Source organism: Pelodiscus sinensis, chromosome 3 (assembly GCF_052426305.1).
Source record: "Pelodiscus sinensis isolate ZL-2025 chromosome 3, ASM5242630v1, whole genome shotgun sequence".
Classification (NCBI taxonomy): domain Eukaryota; kingdom Metazoa; phylum Chordata; order Testudines; family Trionychidae; genus Pelodiscus; species Pelodiscus sinensis.
The window spans coordinates 112,106,646-112,128,452 of NC_143054.1; the positions used below are offsets into that span (position 1 = coordinate 112,106,646).

The 21,807-nt window shown below is 40.9% G+C and overlaps 1 protein-coding gene across 6 annotated transcripts in view; it reads right to left on the reverse strand.

The window, feature by feature from the left end:
• Positions 1-21,807, reverse strand: part of IPCEF1 (interaction protein for cytohesin exchange factors 1) — a 102,618-nt gene that overhangs the window by 36,078 nt on the left and 44,733 nt on the right. For all 6 annotated transcript variants that reach the window (XM_025180647.3, XM_075924477.2, XM_075924475.2 and 3 more), the window contains 4 exons: positions 15,818-15,891; positions 12,201-12,272; positions 8,125-8,186; positions 4,285-4,376 (listed from right to left, as the gene is read on the reverse strand). In XM_025180647.3, the coding sequence (XP_025036432.1) occupies positions 4,285-4,376; positions 8,125-8,186; positions 12,201-12,272; positions 15,818-15,891 (300 nt within the window). The remainder of the gene's footprint in view (positions 1-4,284; positions 4,377-8,124; positions 8,187-12,200; positions 12,273-15,817; positions 15,892-21,807) is intronic.

The following is a 21,807-nucleotide window of genomic DNA, read 5'->3' on the forward strand; positions in this document are numbered from 1 at the left end:
GTTGGCAAACCGGCTACTGGGCTAGATGGACCTTTGGTCTGACCCAGTATGGCCATTCTTATGTTCTTATGTACCTCCTTATGAGATATGCTGTTCATTTTCCCAGTGTCTCTGCTGCTGCAACAGCTGTTGCCAGAGGCGCCAACTTCCTAAGGTGCTGTGGGGGGCTTGTCTCCCACTCCACATCAAGTCCCCCTCCTACTCAACTCCTTCTCCCAAGGCTCCAATCCCAACCTGGCCCCATCCCACCCCCCCGCTCTGCCCCACGACTTCCCACCCTGTTACATCCCTTCTCTCAAGAGCACCCCACCCTCATTCCACTTGCTAGTGCCTCTGCACCCTGCTCAACAGCTGATCACCGGCACATAGGAGGCATTGAGGAAAGGGGAGAGATGATGAGCGGGGCTACCAGTGAATGCTGAGCACCTACCATTTTTTCCATAGGTGGTCCAGCCCCTGTACATCCAAAGAGTCGGCACCTATAGCTGCCTCTAGTGATTTATGGAATTCTGGCCAAGGAGAACTTTGATTGGACATTAAAATCAGATCTTCTGGTGTCTGAATGTGCTCTGCTAGCTAAAAGCCAGAAAGCTGTGGGTAGCACAGTTCAATGCCAACACAGCCTATCGACCAGCTCTAAAAAACAACTAGGTTGCCTAGGGGATAATAGACTGGTTTCCATCAGGTAGGTGATGAGGGGGTGGAGAGATAAAACAAGAACGGGGAAGAAAGAAAAGAGAAGCTTGATGATGGGACAGATCAAGGAAATCCACACAACATCCATCTTGCTTGTGCCTTTTCCAATCCCCTCCAGCCCACCACATCCACCCCACTCCCCACCACCCTGCCTGCTAAAATCCTAAAGCCAGCCTGACTCCCGAGGTAGCTGATTTCACATTCAACAGAAGAACATAAAGGGAAGGAGACACCCAATAATAGCCTTTGTAATAATGGAGCAGAAAGACACTAGCATGCCAGAAAGAGAATATTAAAAATAGTACATGATAAACCCACCTATGGAGAAATACAGATTCAATTAAAATCTTTGTGATGAACATGAGGGAAGGGCAGCTACAAAGTATTATAACAACCCATTGGCTTAATGCTGGCACGCTTGAGAAAATTATTCACTGCAGGATAAAATTCAAGATATTTTATTCACTACGAGCCTTTGACCCAGAATAAATCTTTTTGTAGAATCTCTGAGGTTCTCTTTGTCTCTGTTATTTATAGCCAATGGACCACATTTAACCTTCAGTTAGTGCAGGGAATAAAGAATCTGTAATTTTACATGACAGGAACCATACACATTTTAAAAGCGTCAGGTGGGTTGTTTTACAGTGTTCAGCCTTTGATAACAGTTTTAGGAGAGGAAGTATAGATTAATTTATCTGACTGAGCCAGAATGGAAAATAATGGAGCGTGTAACACACAATCCTAACTTTATAAAAGCAAATTTAGCTCTAGTGCAGGGTGCCAAACAGATATCCCTGCAGACAGAGTCTCTTTTTATCCACAGAACAGTACTCACAACAGTGTAAGCTTCACTGATCAACCCATGTGCATGCTTCAATTTGCTCAGGAAGAATCTCTCAGGGTGAGGGGGCATTTAGAATTTGGCTTTTGCCTTAGGACAAATCAATAAGGGAGTCTCTTAGTACCAAGCATGCTTATGTTTATTGTGGTGTGGTATCTGTCTACTAGGAACTAGAAATAAGATCAGTTCACATGTCACTGTACTACAATTTTACATTAGCAACTATTATTTATTACTGGTCTGGAGTCATTGCACTAGTGGTCAAAACATGCTAGATGTTTTCCAAACACAAAGATAGACATAGTCCATGCTCCAGGGCAGAGGTCACCATCAGTAGTTTGGGATCTACAGGTAGATCTTGGAACCTCTGACAGATGATCTGGTTTGGCCAGGAAGCTATCAAGCACTGACACTTCAGTTTCCCTTCCGTCCACTGTCATGCTACTCCTGCCCTCTGCCTTGGAGCTGCCTCCCTGGGAGCCTCCTGCTTGCTGTGCAGTGTGTGGGAGGGAGAAGAGGGAGCACACTGAAATCAGGGTGTCCTTCCTTCCCCCACTCTTGTACCCTATCTCCACACACAGAGAAGGGGACAGAGGGAGCTTGGCAATGCAAATCTGTCACTCACACACACTGTGAGTGTGTCTGTCATTCTTACAAACACACACACTATCCTTCACTCTCATCTCCTGATCCAACACACATGTGGGGGTTGTTGTTACTTCTTTTACTGCTTGCAAAGTGGGTTATTTTTGATTTTTTGACTGGTCTGTGCATTTCATAATTTTCATTTCTCTCTTAAGCTTAAATTTAATTCTTTGAGTTGTAAAATGTGTAACCTACTGTGGCTGGAGTCATTAGCCCTATGGTAATTGTGCTCCTGGACGTGGCTGGTATTTCCCTGAAGTCCTTAAGAAAGGCAGAGCAGGGGGTCTTCATGTGCTGTCCTTGCTTGCAGACACTGCTCCTGCAGCTTCCATTGATCAATAGCAGGGAACCTGGCCAGTAGAAGCTGTGCGCTCAGTGCCTGTAGATGAGGGGCAGCACATGGCACCTTGGAGTCACTGCTGTACATGCCAGCTGCTTTCAGGAGTGGTGCAAGGCCAGGGCAAGAGTGAGCCTGCCTCAACCCCACTGATCCAGCACTCGGAAGCCATCTCAGTTAATTGGTGCCCAGCCAGAGACTGCTTCCTGAACAACTCCTGCACCCAAACCCCTGCCTGGAGTTTGCACCCTGAAACCTCTCCTGGACTCCAATCCCCCACCCTGAGCTAAGCCCGGAGACCTTCCCACACTCCAAACTCCTTGGCCCAAGACTAGAGCCTGAACCCCCACCCTCTACCCCAGCCTGGTGAAAGTGTGTGAGAATGGGAGAGGAAGGGGGATGGAGTAAGCAGAGTGAGGCATCAGAGAAGAGTGGAGCAGGGGAAGGGAGTGGGGCAAAGGTATTTGGGTTTGAGGTAGATCTCACATTGCACTTAAAATGAAAAAAGTGATCTTGTGGTTAAAAAGGTTGGAGATCACTACCCTACAGTATCTCTGTATTGCAAATAAAAACCTGTGGCTGGACTGTGCATGCTAACTCAAGCTTGCAGGACTCAGGCTAACAGGCTGTTTAATTGGGAGGTCAATGTTTGGGCTCAGACTTCAGTTTGAGCTCTAGCACCCTTTCACCTCACATGGTCCTAGAGTCAGGACTCCAGCCTGAGTCCAAATATCTACCGTGCGACTAAACACTTCCCTCAACCGAGCCTTGAGAGCCCAGGTCAATCGCACGTTTTTAACTGTAGTGTAGACATATATCGATAAAGAGTCTAAAAAGATAAAGAAAAGTGAAGGGCTGGGGCAGTGTGATACAATGTGCAAAGAAGGGGAGCAGTACAAATGGTGGGTGTTGATCTGAGTGATTTTATTGTTATGTTTCCTTTCTCTCACCTAAGAGCATATAAGTATTGTTTACTTTAGTCTGTAACAGAAGCCAGGCAGGAGGGAACTGAGGTATATTCTAGACAGAAGCTCTGTGGAGTAACAGACAGAAAGAGACAGCCAGCGTAGCTTTAGTAATTTTTTTTCCTCTAATTGTTTGCCTGCTCAGTGTTAGAAGAAAGTGACACGCTGATTTTTTTACCATTGTCACGTGACATCATCTTCTCTCCATTCACTTCGCACTCACACACTTCTGTTCCAAGGCTTTTAGGTCCGTCTCTCAAGACCAACCCCTTTCCTTCCATACTAATGAGACATATATTCATCAGATAAGTAGATAAAAATCGATAGGTTAAGTGACTATCAGCTAGATTCCTTTAGTATCATAGAAGAGACGACTCTTTGGAAGGGATTTAAATGAGGGCAGGTCTTTATGGACTAACCCAGGAAGGGAGCGCAATATACAATGAGAAAACCACCACTTCCATCAAAGATACATTCCCCCTCCAACTTCTTTCTAAAATTATAACTTTTATGTTTTCTCTTCATGCATATTAATAATTCCATTCACGTGCTCAAGTCTCGGTTCACTGTCATGGTGAAGGCTGACACGCCCTTCTGCACTGTTGGTAGAGAAGGCTGATACATCAAGGAGTGGGTAGGTGCAGAAAATAAGTGTATCCATGTTTCACAAGCAGATTAGATAAATGCCTACCGCCCATATTATAAATTATTAGTCAGAGGTGCTCCTACTGAAGAGGTTGCGATGACATTTGTGCCAGTTGTTTAGCAACTGGAAACAAGCTAATTACTGTAATACATACCAACTGAGGAGGTTGCGGCTGTGCTGTATACGGAGGGGGTGGTGTCTCTGCTGTTATTTCTGGATCTTCATGTTCACTTTCACTATAGCATTCTAGGGGAAAAAAGTAATATGGGAAAAATTCAGAAACCTATTTATTCCTTTTAGCTGCTCAGCAGTTGAGGATCATTATAGGATTACATTCAGTAACATGATGGAGCTGCCTCTGATTGCATGTAACTGCACTTCATGGTTATTTTGGTTTGAAGGCCCAAACCCATTATCTTAATGACTTCACAACAGTGTCCCCTCACCACTATTGTAAGGCAACTTGTTTTGAAATGTATTTATATTCTAATTTTATTAATATGGCAGAAGTCATCAAATGATGCTGCCATATAGTTTTACCAGTTCCTTTTCTTGGCGTGTATGCAGCGTTCAAGTATGAAGAAATGCTCTGTTGCTAATTTTGCAATTTTGAGGAAGCTGTGGCAAGTTTGCTCTCTTCCTTAGTCTCTCTAGTGTCAATTGCTGGGTTAGAGTTGCTCTCTGGAAAGGAGGCATTGGTGTTTTGGCCAGAATTCCTGGAGGAGAAAGATTTCCTGCATACTGTTTGTGACCATCTTCATTCTAGGGGTACGTTTCGACTACAAGCCTCTTTCAAAAGAGACTTTTTCAAGAGAGCTCTTTCAAAAAAGCCTCTTTCGAGAGAGATCGTCTAGACATCCACAAGACTTTCAAAAAAGCAACCGCTTTTTCGAAGGAGAGCACTCAGGCAATCTGTACGCTGTCTTTCGAAAAAGCCCTATTGCATTCAAGAACAACACTTTTGGAAAGAGTTCTTTCCAAAAAAGGCATTCTTCTTCATAAAATGAGGATTACCTCTGTCGAAAAAACTACTGCTTTCTTTCGATTTAATTTCAAAAGAACACAATGGCAGTCTAGATGCAGGTGAAGTTTTTTTCGAAAAAAGGCTACTTTAAAAAAAACTGTCTAGTATAGACATAGCCTAAGACTAATTTACATAAAGTGAAGTAAACAAGTTTTACTTCACATCACCTCTACCTCACCATATTTTTTTCCTTTGGGGAAACTGACCTGAAAGGCCCCAACATCTTATACTGCTCAGTAGAGGGACAACAATATGAATCAAAAGAAAAACAGCAAGAGAGTTGGTGGAACTATTCACTGCTGCTACTAGGAATTTTTTTAAAAAACTAGATTAAACAAACAAAGCATTCACAAACATGGCATAGCTTCTAATACAGATATACTCTTTTACAGACAGAGAAACTGAGACACAGAACTTAAAATGACAAAGAAGATGACAAAGGAAATCAAAATGTAAATGGTCCTAATACGCAGGGTACTTCTGAAGCCAATGGAAAACACAGCTTTCACTAGCTTCAGTCCCTCAACAGTCACCAACATTTCAGATTCAAACTTGGAGCAAGTGTTTATGAGAGATTTCATTCTGCTTACATACTTTCCTGTGCTGCATATAATGTGTCACACACACACATGTGCGCCCTGTACCTGTTCATCTGATCTGAACGGAGCCATCGTGTGGTTAGCAAGCATCAGTTAAACAAAGTTCAATGACGACAGCAGCAGCGGGTGATGGGAGACAGAGGTAATGACTGCCCCTGTGGTTTGACTGCCCCTGTAGAACCAGTATTCTTCATTTCCTCTTCTCAGCTGTTGCACACTGTTACTCTGTGCCGTTTAATAACAGTAGCATTCATCTGGTGGAAATACCACCTTACTATCTTTGACCTAGCTCACAGGGAGATTGTAAAATTTCTGTTTTTATGCTCACGAAGCATTTTGTGCTCTGTAAATGTCATGACACCATGCAGGTACGAAGTATTATAAATTAACATCACCAGTTGATAACAATCAATTATCACTTCTTTCCCATAAATTATTGGTTGTACATTCTCTTTTCCCCCCCTTCTTTTATATATTGAATACTGTATGCCACTTTTTTGGTTCTAATCATTTACCTGCTAGCAAAAAGCGCTGACATGAAGAGTTTAAGCAAAAGAAAGATGTCATAAAGATGTAGATAAAATGACATGCAGGGGATTTGCCAGGTTTTGTGCAGTTTTGCATATGTTGGCATTTTATTATTGGCAGAAATAGAGCATTATTTTTAGTTATTTTTAACAAAGCTATAATTTTGTTTACTGCAAACTTTGGCCAGCTACATGTTTTAAAATTTTGTTTAGAATAACAGATTGAAATTTCATGCAAGTAGAAGCATTTAAGAAATCAAAGGAACTATTGATTAATAAAGAAAATATTCTTATATTCTTTCTGCAGCTCTTTTTTTATATACACATCTCACACCAGAACAGTAAAATCTATACCTGGCTTCGGATATTGCACATGGATTGCAGGAGGAACTAAATGCACAGAAACCAGTTCCCTCACATGTTCCCCCAGAAAAGCAGGAATTCAAGAGCTCCTTTACTGACCCTAAGGAAAGCATTAGAGTGCTGGGAACTATGGCATGTCCTTAGGCTATGTAAGCAATTTCCCAAAATGTGGGGTGTGCCCACCTAGCTAACAGGAGGAAGATGAATAGGCCTGTAACAACACACATTTCAGGAGTACAGGGGAGGAGATGGGAAGGGATTAATTTTCCTTAAAACAAGAATGAAGTATGTCAGCTTTTAAAAGTCTAAAAAAATGCCAGACAACATTACATCTGTTCTGATGATAAAGTGCTGATAACTTAGTCACCTGCTGTAGAGGTTAGCTGAGTAGAGTTTCTCAGGATAGGAGCTCTTTCGTCCACTTGCATAGTTCCTATTAAGCTCAATTGACTTTCCTAATTTAAATTGCTTCTTATTTTCCTCTCTCTCCTTTTGCTTCAGCTATTTCCCCAAACACAGCTAGCATAGTATGCTTCCTGGTTATTTCATTTTTAATCTCCTATTTGTTTCCATAATACTGAGAGACTGCCAGTCAAATTTTTGTCATACTCTTCCAACCAGCCATTCTGTTGCTTGCCTATACAGCTCCAGCAAAGCTGCACCAAACTTCCCTCTTCTGACATACCTATCACATTGGGTTCCCTGTCACAAGACCTAAGATCCAATGTAGCAACATGCTCACCACTTGCCCCAAACTGCTCTAATACCTGAATGAAGAGTCACTAGGGAACATATCCATAAGTGGCAAGTTTGGGGGGAAAGTTAGGGAACCAGTGAATGGAGGTTTCTGTTAAAGAGAAGGAAGGAAAAACACAACTGTATCTCAGTTTACCCAAAGGAGACTGTGAGGCATTCTGCTTCTCCAGGTACCTCAAGATATCACCACCAGTGATTTTTATCAGCACAAAGCAGCTTGTAATACCACACCATATGGCACTGAGCAAGCTCAGCACAGTTAGCCTACGTGAATGTGTTCTATGTACAAACTAAATCCCTCATTCGCAGAAGTAGCAAAGTGCCTAAAGAGACGCGTGTATCAGAACCTTTTGGTGTTCATACGCACAGAGTGAACCATTTAGGCTGTAAAACTCCCGGGATGCAGGGTTTTGTCATTTTATGCCTAGAAAGCACTACATATGTAATATTTCATTAATGAATAAATTATGGAAACGCTTTTAAACCATACATTTCACGGTTGCCAAACAATTAATGGCTATGCCTTGGTTGATTGAAATCAGATATTTCAGGGCACAGATGGCTTATTGGTGCTAGTGAAACATCTAACAACTAATGAGCCACTAACTAAAAGTTTAAGGAGAACAGGGTTAACGAGAAATTTTGCACAAAAAAATTTCACAGGGTAAGAAAAAAAATGAAATGGTTCCAAACTTCCATGCAAAAAAATTGTGATGTGAACATACCTTCCTCATTCTTTCCATTGGATGCCTGGGGAATTACAGCTAATCCCAGTTTATTTAGCCACCTGTGTTATAAACAGAAAGCAAACACATTTTTAGGAATATTTGTAAACTGCTCTGCATCATCTTCAGATACAGCCATCTTCCTAAATTTGATTTTCACCACCAGCGTTCTTTTCTTTGACCCTCAGTTTAAACTTCCTGTGGGATTCAGGGCAAGTTTACCCTGCCACGTGAGGTTGGCTTGCCTACATCTAGGCTGTTAAAAATGTCATGCCCACTGCAAAGTAGTTAAGCTAAAGGAAGATCCAGTGAAGACACCACTAGGCTAATGGAATAATTCTTACATCAAGCTAAACACTGCAGCTGTGTCTAGACTGGCCAGTTTTTCCAGAAAATCAGCCGCTTTTCCGGAAAAACTTGCCAGCTGTCTACACTGGCCCTTGAATTTCCGCAAAAGCACTGACGATCTCATGTAAGATTGTCAGTGTTTTTGCGGAAATACTATGCTGCTCCCATTCGGGCAAAAGTCCTTTTGCGCAAAACTTTTGCACAAAAGGGTCACTGTAGACAGCCCAGATTTATTTTCTGCAAAAAAGCCCAGATCGCGAAAATGGCAATCGGGGCTTTTTTGCGGAAAAGCACGTCTAGATTGGCATGGACGCTTTTCCGCAAAAAGTGCTTTTGCAGAAAAGCATCCGTGCCAATCTAGACGCTCTGTTCCGAAAATGCTTTTAATGGAAAACTTTTCCGTTAAAAGCATTTCCGGAAAATCATGCCAGTCTAGACGTAACCTGCCTGTTGGAGAGATGGACTTGCTACAGCAATGGAATAACCCATTCCATTGTGGTAGCAAGTGTCTATACAGCACAGTGCTACAGCAGCCAAGCTGATGGTGAGCCTCTATAGTGCAGACTCTCCTTAAAAGATGCTGAATACCTACTAGTCCCGTTGATTTCAAAGGTCGCTTTCAAGCATCTAAGAAGTTGATATGTACCCCTCACCTCACAGGCTAAGGAATTGTTTGTAAGGCTATTTAAAAGTCCCTCTATTTTAAAACTGCCTCCATACATAGGAATCTGAACCAATATCTCCATTATTTAAGGTATTGTAACATATTGTTTGTTCCCCAGGGTTACACAATCTCATGCTCTGATCAGATTACAGTGTACTTTGTAAGAGTAGATCCTTTAACTCAGGCTTCCTGACCAAATTGAAAATTGTGTAAGTTATGTTCTGCCTTTCTAACATCAGTTTTATATAGCATTCTTCACTTCCTGTTCTAAACTGTTCAGTAGCACTGTTGCATGCTATTAACAGCTGCTCTCTTTCTCGCCTTCCCTAGAGGGCTGTGTTCTCTTCGTGCATAAAGTGACGCCAGGTTACAGTTTTTGTACCTTTTTGATTTATAAATCATTTGATCCTTTCAAACAGAAGAGATAGGTTTAAAAAAAAGTCCAGATTTAAAAGGTTGCCATCACGTAGGAGTGTAAAGTGCACGTTGGTAGACACATGTAGCTATCTGCTATCCAGCACTCATTTGCTCTATGTTTGCTTGACTACTGCAAAGAGTTCATCTTCAAACACATGTACCAAATAAATGAAGCATACTACTCCCTGAATAAACTCATTAGTGGTTTAATGGATGAAAGCCTGTGGGAGTCACAAACAAAGGTCATAATCCTATAAACTTTTACGTACATGAGAAACTTTACACATGCTTCAGAGGGGTAGCTGAGTTAGTCTGTAACAGGAAAAACTTTAAAAAACAACAAATAGTCTAGTAGTACTTTAAAGATTAACAAAACATGTAGGTGGTATCACGAGCTTTCATGGGCACAACCCACTTCTTCAGATGACCGGTGTGGTGGTGTTCAGTGGAACTAGTGACAAGTGTAAACAGTTTCAGGATTGGAACCAAGATGACAGATATTTTATTTTTTTACTTAACTACAGTTTGATTTTACTTAACTACACTCTGGTTTGATTTTTTTTAAGCCATAATGAGATTTTGTTTGTTTTGAGATATCTTTCAGCGTCTTGGGTACATTAGTGAGAAACTGTGTATATAAAAGCACAAAATAACTATTTTCTCAATGTACGTGGATTTTTCCTCCAGTACAAAATGAATTTTTTTTTGTAGATAAAGGAATCTTGGTGGCAGGTCCACATGTTTTTTTTCTATGAACATTTGTAGGAATTGTTTGCTTCAATATTCATGAAAAACAAGTGAAAATAAGAATGTGAATACTGCTGAAGCAAAATTAATTTTAGAAGGCACCCAACTATGCATGGAGTATTTTTTACTCCTTATTGACTTAACTTTACATTCGACATTGTCTGACTTACATGCAACTTATATTCCGTTTGTGTCTGCTACTGTAGATTGTATTCTGTTGCAGATAGGAATGCTGCTTATACATAAAGTGCAATGAGTCTATAGGGCTCTGTGTAGTAATAATAACTAATACTAAGCAGCTTGTTTGGCAGGCATTGTGATCTTGGGGTATAGAGAGAAGCCAGTGGTAGTAAGACATCTAATCCTTGATCTGACATTGAACTTTTGGAAAATAATGTAACTTCTCTTTGCCTCTTTGTCCAGTCAGGAAAGTAGAGTAATGATACATACTGACCTCACTGTGGAAGGGGATGGTTGTGGAAATTAGTTTTTGTACACTTCTGCAAGTATAAGTAGCTATACTCATTGCAACCAGCCAGGAGGAGCAGGGAGCACCATACAAAGGGACATTACATCTCCCTCAGTGTACCATAGATCTAATCTCTTCTATACAGTGAAAATCTCAGGGTATGTAAATTGAGAAGGAAAGGGAGAGAGTGAATATTAGGTAGAAGAAACTTCTGAAAAGAAAGAAGTTGACTTTAAAAGATGTAGTCAAGAGGAAGGCACACAAGGAAACAATACCACTTTTTGAACTCAGCTGGAAGATATGAGTGTCGTAATATTCAATTCTGAAATATTTAGTCTCCTTTGAGTGACAAATTAAAACCTATGCAGGCATGTCTCACTCCATCCTCACAAAATATATTTTGCAAACTGTAGTTAGGTAAATTTCATTATGGCTTTAAAATCAGGGCCATTATTAAATCAGTAAGAACAACAAGAAGTCCTGTGGCACCTTATAGACTAACAGATATATTGGAACATAAGCCCATGGACAAAGACTCACTTTGTCACATGCATCTGATGAAGTGGGTCTTTGCCCACGAAAGCATATGCTCCAATATATCTGTTAGTCTATAAGGTACCACAGGACTTCTTGTTGTTTTTGCAGATTCAGACTAACACGGCTACCCCTCTGATATCAAATCAGTGTATAGCCTATTGTACCGTACCTTCCTTTGTAAGATTGTATACGAAATTTCCATTTGTATTATTTAAAGTGTATTAAAATTTGTCAGACAATTCATAATTCACAATACAGATCATATTTTAAAGGCTTAACAACAGGGGCAAGAGTTAATCTTTGAGGATTGCTAGTTTATGAGAACTTTAGGAAAACTGATTTATCTTTGTGATTTTGTGATGGACTTACTGAAAATGGGCTTTATAATAGGATCCTAACTTAATCGTATAGTTCCTGTACCGGTAGATCGGAATAGGAATCCTAGTCCGAACTACCTAGTTCGAGCCCCATGTAGCCGCGCTGCACGGGGTTCGAACCAGCGAGGATTTAAAAATGGCGGCTCCCCACTTATACAAATGAAGCCCGGGAAATTCAAATCCCGGGCTTCATTTGCAAGTGCGGTATGCCTACATTACCCCGCTAGTTCGAACTAGCGGGGTAGTGTAGACATACCCAAAGATCAAATATTGCCACTACATAGTATCTTAATTAAATTGGCACATTTTTAAACAACCACCAGTAGATCAGAGTGTTTTATCTTACATTTACCTTGAAGATATCCATTACTGCATCAATAAGAAAAAACAGAAACAACAATCTAAGAATACTCTTGAATCACAACTACTACTTGCCATCTAAAAAAACCAACCTGGGGCAAAGGAATGGTTCTAAGATGGTAGACAAGGATAAAGATGTTCACTTTCTGTTACTTACCTATTCATTTCCTCCACATTCTCTGCTGCAAAATAAAAAGTCTTGATCTGTGGGTGGCTGACCTTAATAGCACTTCAAGAAACAAACAACAGAGAGAGAGAGAGAGAGAGAGAGAGTGTTAATTAAGGTAGAGAAAAAACCATGAAATTGTATTACCAAATTATCCAAATCATAACACTTTTGTACACCCCAGTCTATTAAGAAATGTATTTTTTCTTCAAAATTGTTTGACATTTTTAGTGGACTTTTAGAGGTCAGACATTTTAGCAAAGATATAAAGAACGATGAGTCAAAATAGAGAAGAGGCATATCAAGACTGAAAGGACATTTTCAGAAGAAAAAAATTACTAACATATTTTTAGCATTGTAGGGTCATTTTGTGGCCGCCTGATTTTTACACATTTTTGATGAAGAGAAGGAGTTAAAAAGATACTTGTAAGAGTAAATGTTACAGTGATATTGGCTGCCCTCTATCAAATCAACAATGCTATAGGCTTGGGAATAAACACCAAAGTGTCACAAGAGAGATGTGCAGACTAAAGAAAAAAAGTTTCCAATTCTGGATGCTCACATAGAATCCATCTCAATTCACCTCTGTTCTGTTTCCGCCCAAAAGAGTAAGTCATCTTGTTTCAGAAAAGCAATAAAGTTGCCTTCTAGTAAATTTCTGGAGGGCCAATGGGACTGGAAGCTGCCCATGGGACTGTAATAAAAGTCAATCCCGTTTCATGGTTGCTTGGTGGGTTACATAAAATGAATTGAACTCAATCCAAATATTGTTAGCAAGTGTCCACATAAACATGCATCATCAACTCTGTCAATGGCAGCTTCAATGAAGAAATGTACAGCAATGAAGACTGAGCTAGCTACTTGTTAAATTAGAATTGAAAAAAATGACACTTCTACAGGCAATTGCATCTCTGTTCTGTAGTTAACTAGAGGATTTCAGGCAGCCTAAGCAGATCATAGGGCACTTTTTCTCAAAATATCTGGGGGGGGGGGGCGGTTTTCATTTACAGCAGGCATGTCCAAAGTCCGGCCCGTGGGCCAATTGCGGCCCGTGTTCCGGTTTAATACGGCCCCCGCTTCCTCCCCCTCTCCTGGCTCCCCGGCGCTCTTTTGAACTGGCGCGCCCAGCGCGCTGCTTCCGGCCGCGCCGCCGCAGCCCATGGCCTCCGCGGTCCTAGAGCCTGCCCTGTAGGGCACGTCCACAGCCCCGCTCCCCCGCTCGGCTGCGGGTTCGCCCTGCCCCCGGGCCGCCGTGAGGCCGGCGTGTCCTGCGCTCTCCACCCGCCTCCGACTCCGCGGGCCCTCCACCTTGGGGCTGAGGGTGCGGGGACGGCCCTCACGCATGTTCACTTCTTCAAATCTGGCCCTCTTTGAAAAAAGTTTGGACACCCCTGATTTACAGTAATGGCAAAAACTCTACCAAAGTAGCTTGTGTCAGAAATGATCACTGCAACAATCAGTTGGAAAATAATTGAGGAATAGCTACAGAAAGCAAACAATCAATTTGCAAAGTATTCACATAGGAATCCTCATTCTAAAGGTGTCACTCATCCACTCAAGGAACATAAACACACCAGGTGACTTACAACTGAACATTTCATGCTTGAGGGCCTAACCTTAGGCACATTGGGCCCCTCATTTACAAACACTATCTATCATGCTTAATGGTGCAAATGGTTCATTGAAGCCAAAAGAAACAGTCTACACCTGCTGTGTTTTATGTGGCTTAGCCAACATGAGCTCTGAGAACAAATAGGGAACTCTGGAGCCATAGACTCTTACTCATAACATTTTGCCTCTGTTCCTCAAGAATTCAAGTAACAAGCTTTCCAGGAAGCATGCCTCAAGAAAAATATGGAGATAGAGCACAGAGAGGAGAGCATTCCCTTAAAAGCCAGGTGAAAACCATGCAGTATTTTATAGATTAAAAACTAACTCCTTGAACTGCGTTTAGATGCAGCTGGAAGCCAAAAGTAGTGTATAGAATACAATGGTCAGGGATGGCCCAAGACCAAATGATGCCCTAGGCAAGGAATAGTTTTGGCATTTCCACCCCCTCCATTTATTAAACAGTTAGATACCTTGTTTTTATTGCATTTGTAGGCCATTTCATGACTTTGCTGAATGATTTGCATTATTTATCCCTGTCATGAGAGATGATAAATTGACATGCTAGGATCCTTAAATCTGTATTTATTCATGCCAATATAAGCAAATAAGAAAAATAATCATGTTCTCTATGCTTATAGAAAAATATTTTAAGAATAACTGAAATGTACTAACATCAAGAAATTGATCTGTGCACCAATACAGGAAGGACCAGCATTAAAATGTGTCATACTAGGTGACAGCCTTAGAATGTTAACCCAGGTCCCAGGCTTTCATTTCTGACACTTTGCTCTTATATCTCAGTACTGACTGGCAACGTGCCACCACTTTTATACCTGCAAGGGCATGTCTGACAACATTCTAGAAGGTTCAAGGAAAATGTAGTTCTCAGAAAGTCTGGAAAGCTCCACAAGGTTCTCTTTTAGGAAATGTTAGGACGTTAGTGAAAAATGATTCCTCAAACATTTTCAAAGGGTATTCTATTTTCCCTTTTGTTGCTAACAAGAAAAACAGCATCCTGAACCCAGTGTCCTGCAAGCCAGGCTGTCACATGGGTTGCCTGTCCTTAACTCCAGCCCAGGGTATGGCAATATATCAGTCATTATATGCTGCTATGTAAGCAAGCTGTCATGCCTGCACAAACACAGACTTCTCTGTGATCCTCAAGCATATCCTAGTGAATATCCCATGGCAGTAATATCATTTCAATAATAATCATAGAATCATAGAATGCTAGGGCTGGAAGAGACATCAGGAGCTCATTGAGTCCAGCCCCCTGTCCAAAGCAGAACCAGTCCTAACTAAATCATCCCAGCCAGGGCTTTATCAAGCTGGGACTTAAAAACTTCTAGGGATGGAAATTCCACCACCTCCCTAGGTAACCAATTCCAGTGCTTCACCACCCTCCTGGTGAAATAGTTTTTTCTAATATCCAACCTAGACATCCCCCACTGTAACTTACTTAATAATCCCTGTTAATACACATCAGTATTATTTATATCATTAACTATATTTTCTTAACTGGCCGGGTTAATAATCAAGATTTTTCCTATTTGGATACCTGTAGGAATAAAGCCCTTAACATAAAAACATATTTGTTGTTTACTGATTCTGTATGCCATAAATTTTATCTTTACAAGGTGCACCAAATTCACTTTGCACAACTCCTAAAACTGCTTTAATCCCATGACAGAGTTCTTCATGGAAGGCTAGATACTCAGTGCAAGTAGGACATGGTAAGCAAAAAAGGCATAGCAGCTAAATAAAATAAAATAATTTCCCAAGCAATGTCAAAACCACAAAATGGCTATTCTTTGGACAAAAGTTAGGTCCAGTCATGGTGCAAGTAAGAAATTCAGAAGTTCTTGTTCAGATAATCTATCATGCTATTTCTGATCTCCAGCCTCTCTCACTGACCACCATCAAATTCAAGTGCAGCTTTTGCTGTGTAAAAATCTTTAATCAGCCAAATTGTGGGCTATGTCACATGACACACTTACTGTTTTTTCTTGCATTCACTTGCTCGGTCCACAGTGAAGTCTGGCAGGTTGATGAATCCTTCAGCTTTCTCTGCCTGCAACAAAATATGTCACCAGCATTAACCCAGGCTCCAATGAGGGGACCAAGATTATATCAATTCCTGACAAACTTTTATTTTGTGTGCATACATCTCTACTGCAAGGAAACAGATAGGGTTTGGTTTTATGTGACTGTGGGTTGTCTATGCCACTGTGATGGTAGTGTCACTAAACTGCCTGCTGTGCAAGTGAACAAGGTGCGGGCATAGGTTTTATTCCATACCCCCAGAGGCCAACTAGAAGAGGTGAACAGGCACAAGAGGGTATGGAATCTGAACCTACATAGGGTTAGGGAAGATTATTCCCTCCTCTGGAACAACTGTGCTTGTATTCAGGATTTATCACAAAGTCACACTCTTACACCACTCGTTTGAAGAAGTGGGTTGTGCCCATGAAAGCTCATGATGCTGTCCATTTTCTTTTGTTAGTCTCTAAGATGCTACAGGACCACTCATTTTTTAAAATATATTTTTTTAAGTTACAGACTAACACAGCTACTCCTCTGAGATTTCTGGGTCTTAGGGTCAGCTCCAGACATAAGCTCCAAAAGCAAAATGTAGTCTGGGGTTGGAACAGGAGGAGCTAGCGGACTACAGATCCCTTTGCAATGATCAGTGGTCTCAATCAGCTACTGCTGTACATGAACAAAGTGATCGGCCAAACCTCATACAGGGTACATGGGAAGCTGAACTCTTAACCTTCAACTCCAAAAAAGCAGAAGCCTCTTCTCTTGGGAGGTAAAGGATAATGTCAATATAAGTCTTCTTTTTGCAGGCATGGCAATCTCAGAGGAGTAAGTGCTTGAGCTGGCTTGACATTCAGCACAACACTGCTTAATACACCTTGCTAAAATAAAGGGCCAGATTTTATCCAGGCTTCCTTTAATTGTTCACAACATTGCCAGTGTAATTTAAATATCTAAGTGTCTGATTTACAGGTATATTTGGATAATTAAGCTTATCCTGAACTCAGTTAAGTGCCTGGCCTGCAAGACACAAGGGTGCTGGGGAAGGAAAGGCACAGAACCCCTCCCCAATAAGGTTGCAGCCTGTTGCTAAAATCCATCCCTATGTCTTCCTTCTTTCAATTGAGCATTGTGCTCAGTCTCTGTAGATCTGAACCCTTCTCCTCTTATGAATGGCCATGATGCAGACAAACAAGAACCTGCATCTACATGTGTAGGGAAAATACAGATTTTCACTTTCAAAAACCATGATAAATATTAATTCCTGAGCTACTCCTTTCTCGTCCTCCCCCTCAACCTTACCACATTATAATTCTGAAAACGTACATTGTGATAAGCAGCTAAGCTATCTCAAGGTAATTCAAAGCACAGGGACAATTCAGATGCAGAAGACTGACAGCACCTCAAATGACATTGTTTGTCTGTGAATATGAAGTGACTATGAAAAGGGGGATGTTAGCCAAGAATAGTCTCACGTTTTTATGTGTCAAATATTTAAACTAGAGTGGCTGAAGACATTGATTGAGTAATTAAGTGCAGAGGAAGCAATGAGGTTAATCATAGGAGGTGAGGAAATTGCAGTTTTGTGGAGTGACTTCTACAATGAGAAATACTGGTTTGCTGCTGTTTTTTGTCTTCTCTAGATTCTAATTTTAACTATCTGTCCAGAGTGCTACAGACTAGGATAGGCTTACTTATATGTTTCCCATGTTGAAATGTAATTACATTAAAATACAGTGAGCAGGAGATCAGAAGGTTTTTTGGGGGGAGTGAGGGGAGGGAAGGAAAAATAACAAACAAAAGGGAATTTTACTAAAATTGCATCATATTTAAAATAGGGTAAACAACACCCTGAACTAATGCTTTCAACCTAGTAGCCCTAGTAAACGAATGGAAAATTAAAGGAAAGCCAAGAAGAGAGAAAGGAATTCCGTGAGCATGCCTTCCAGAGTCTGGCTACTGACAGCATTAAGGGAAGAGAACTACCGTAGTTATGCAGTGTTAGAGTACCAAAAACCCCATCTCTCCAAAGCCAAGTACAATAAACAATCTACATTTCTCTTCCCAGCACAAGCTTTCAAAAACAAATGTCAACACAGACAAGTACTCCATGTGATTCCTAGCATAGCGCTGAAACAGCTGTTATTATATGCACCATTGGACTGGAAAGGTACACCCACAATGCCTGTTTCTCCACTCCGTCCACCCACAATCAAACTATACAATTTTAGAAATCGAGATTAAGATGATATTTTTTAAAAGGAACATCCTTCACCTCCCCTCACCCCCCAGCCCTACCCACACACCAACAAAATGAAATATAAAGCAAGAACCAATAAACGTTGTAACATCAGGAGGCTCTTTGGCAGCCTATAATATGAATCTCTATTTATTTTTAAAAAAAAAGAAAGAAAGGAAGAGAGATGACTGCACAGTACCATAGTATATATTTTATATACTGTATTTTTGAGGGATCAACAAGATATTTCCTGTTGGAAGTTTGCCATAGCTAAAAATAAATGCAAATCCTGGGCATCAGAGTCCTCCTAATGCACTTTATACCATTTTAAGAAGGATGTTGAAAAACTGGAGACAATTCAGAGAAGAGCTAAAAAATGCATCAAGTACTAGGCAAAATGCCTGACAGAGAGATTTAAAAAGCTCAATCTATTTGTTTTATCAAAAAGAAGATTTAGAAGTGGCTTGATTTTAATATATAAGTACCTTCACAGGGAGGAAATACCAAGGACTCTAGCAGAGAAAGGTACAACAACAAAAAATATGACTGGAAGCTGAAGTCTGCTATATGCAAATTGGAAATAAAGCACTAATTGTTTTTAGCAATGAGAGTGATTAACCAGTGACCAACGGAAGTGGTGCATTCTCTATCTCTTGATATCTTAGAATCAGAACTGACAGCCAAACACTTGTTGTTATGCTTCAGTCAAACAAGTTATTGGGCTCGATATGGGGGGAAATGGGAAAAATGTTATGGCCTGTGATATACAGGAGCTCACACAAGATGATCTAATGGAACCCCCTTACTTTAAAAATGTATGGATTTATGAATACCAGTCCTAGTTCCTTCCAAACATAATTATGCACACCAATGACCTGCAGAGGATTCAGCTCTACAAACAAGTGTAGACTATAACGGTAAGCACTTCAGGTTTTAATTGACCCTTTTGTCCCACTGTGTGTCACACTGTTTTAAAAAGAATAATTCCTTTCAATCATTTAAGATGACATACTTACAGCCTCAATACACCAGAACACTTAAAAACAGGTGCTTCCACTAAGCATGTGCAACAACTGAAGCCACTTAACTATTTGCATTCTTAAAGTTAAGTAGGTGCTTAAGTGCTTTGCATATTTCAGGATCAAACCCTGAGAAGTGATTCTCTAAGTGTCATTTTAGGGTTCCATGTTCATTGTATCTTTGTGATTTCCACATCATATTTAATGCATTTACAAGTTGGACATGCTTTTATTGTTTTGGGCAATGTGTGTGGGGGGCATTGTTTGTTTAGTTTTGTTTTTTCTTATGTTTCTGTTTTTAACTGACAGTTCTGTAAACTAGACCTGATATTTCCACTGTAATCCCAAGACACACAGCAAGTATGTCTATGAGCAGTGTTGTGATAGCTGTAGTCACAGAAGTCAGCAAATAGGATTCTAAATAAGCATCAGGAGCTGATATATGAACTTAAGGTGTCATTTTTACAATCACTTTTTGGATGTGAAAATTCTGTGAAAGTCATAAACCATTATCACTTGCCTCAAGAAAGATTTTCTAACCTGATTCTAAATTCGCCATTATTACCGTAAAGTTGCGAGTATAGTGCGCACTTTTCCCCCCGTTTTTTTAACGTCAAAGTCGGGGTGCGCATTATCCATAGGAGGTTTTTTTTTAAAGTTTTAAATTCACTCTCAGCAGGCACAAGCTGGGCGGGGAGGGAGTCAGGCATGGACTGGGCTGGGCTGGGCCCGGGGGCCGGCAGGCGAGAGCTCGGCGCACGGACAGCTGGGCAGGGGAGGCTCCCCCAGCAGGCGCGAGCTTGGCGCACCGGCAACTGGGTGGGGGAGGCTCTCCCTTCCCCCGGGCAGGTGAGAGCTCAGCGTGCATGAGCTCAGCTGGGCAGAGGGACCCCGCAGCAGGCATGAGCTCAGCTGGGCAGAGAGCCCTTCCTTCCTATGCATACCTTAAAATCTCAAGTATAATGGGGGTGCGCATTATAGATAAGAGTTTAGTTTATTCAAGAATTTTGACCTTTAAAAGGCATATGCGCATTATACATAGGTACGCATTATACTCAAGATTTTACGGTAATTTCATAATGATGAGGCCAAGTTCCTCTGTGGTCTTGTTGCAATGTCTCAAAATGAAGGATTCCAATTGAAAGAACCCCGATCTACCTATATGGCAGGATGTTCAAAAATTAGAACAAGCTGTTGCATTTGGTTTTAAGGTGGGTTGCCCTACATATAAAGGAAAACTATCCAACAGTTCAAAAGTTCATAAACCAAAATATATCATTCTAAATTAACTGGATATGTCTTTTTAAAAAAATTATCACTAGTATTATTAGAAGCAGCCATCTTGCTGAACAAGTGAGTGACTATAGCTAGTTTGTGACCAATTAAAAACATTTTAAGCTTTCAAATTATTTTATAAAATAATTGCAACTAATTTTAAGATAAAAAAGATTTTAAAAAGATTAATTGCATTGTTAAACAGCAATAGAAGACCAAAATAATTGCATTATATACATTTCAATAGCTTTAAAATGAACCCATTTGTTTTAGTAAAGTTTTGCCATCTTAAAGCTATTGATAAAATACTTTATTAATCATTTTAGTTTTAGTAAAAAAGAATATAAAAAACCTTGAAAAGTACTTTGATTACAGATGTCACCAGATTTGTTGCAAAACACAATTGTTTTGTGAAAACTTTCTTTAAAAACAGACCAATTTTTTTTTTAAAAGGCCTTTTCAGTCAAAAGATTTCAACCAACTCTATTTGTGATAGACACAAAATGCAGAATCCCAGTGAAAGACACCTTCCCATTTACTTTATTACATTATATACCCTCCTCTAAGGTTTATGAACATCTTTACTTTTTAAGTGATATTTAGTTTTAACTTTTTAGAGCAAACATAAGCAATGAGAGGGAGAAGTACAAAACTAATAGCGCTGGAGACTGAACAGCAGAGCCTCAACAGGCCAAACCGGTTTCAGTGACTTCATCAGACATCATGCTTCACTTGTGGCTGAGGCAGGGAGGAGAACCATTTGTAGACATTAGTGAGAAGTTCAGCTTTCTTGTATATTTAATGCTCTGCTTCCCTGATAAGCACCAAATTCAGATAATTTTTGTAGTGTTCTCCTGCCGTAATGTTTATCCAGTCTGGTGAGGAACCAAATTGCAAAACTGACTTCATAGTCCAACAGTCAGCCAAGGCAATGACTTTTCATCAGTGCCAAAGGGCCTGAGGAGCACAATTTAAACACAATTAGTTAGAGCAAGACTTGAGGATAAATATTGAGAGCCCACCATCACCTGGACCCAAGGCTGTCCCTACCAATACCCAAAATACACAGCTGCATAGTGTAGCCTCCCACTCTGCCCCTGCTCCACCCCCATCCTGCCCACACTCCAGCCTTTCCCCTAAGTCCCTGCCCCACCTCTTCCAGTCCCTGCTCCATTCCGCCCCTGCTCTGCTTCCTCCCCACCGCCATTCCACCCTTTCCCCCAAACTCCCTCTTCACATGACATGGCCCAGGGGATTAGTGGGGGGCCTGGTGCCACTAGCAGGGGTCAGACACATTCACTGGCAGTGGTGGGAGGAAGCAGAGCTACCTGGCCCCAGCCCAGTCCACTCTACTGGCTCCCAGCCACATAACTCCTCTCCCCGTCCTCCCCCGGCCAACTGTCAGTGAATGAGG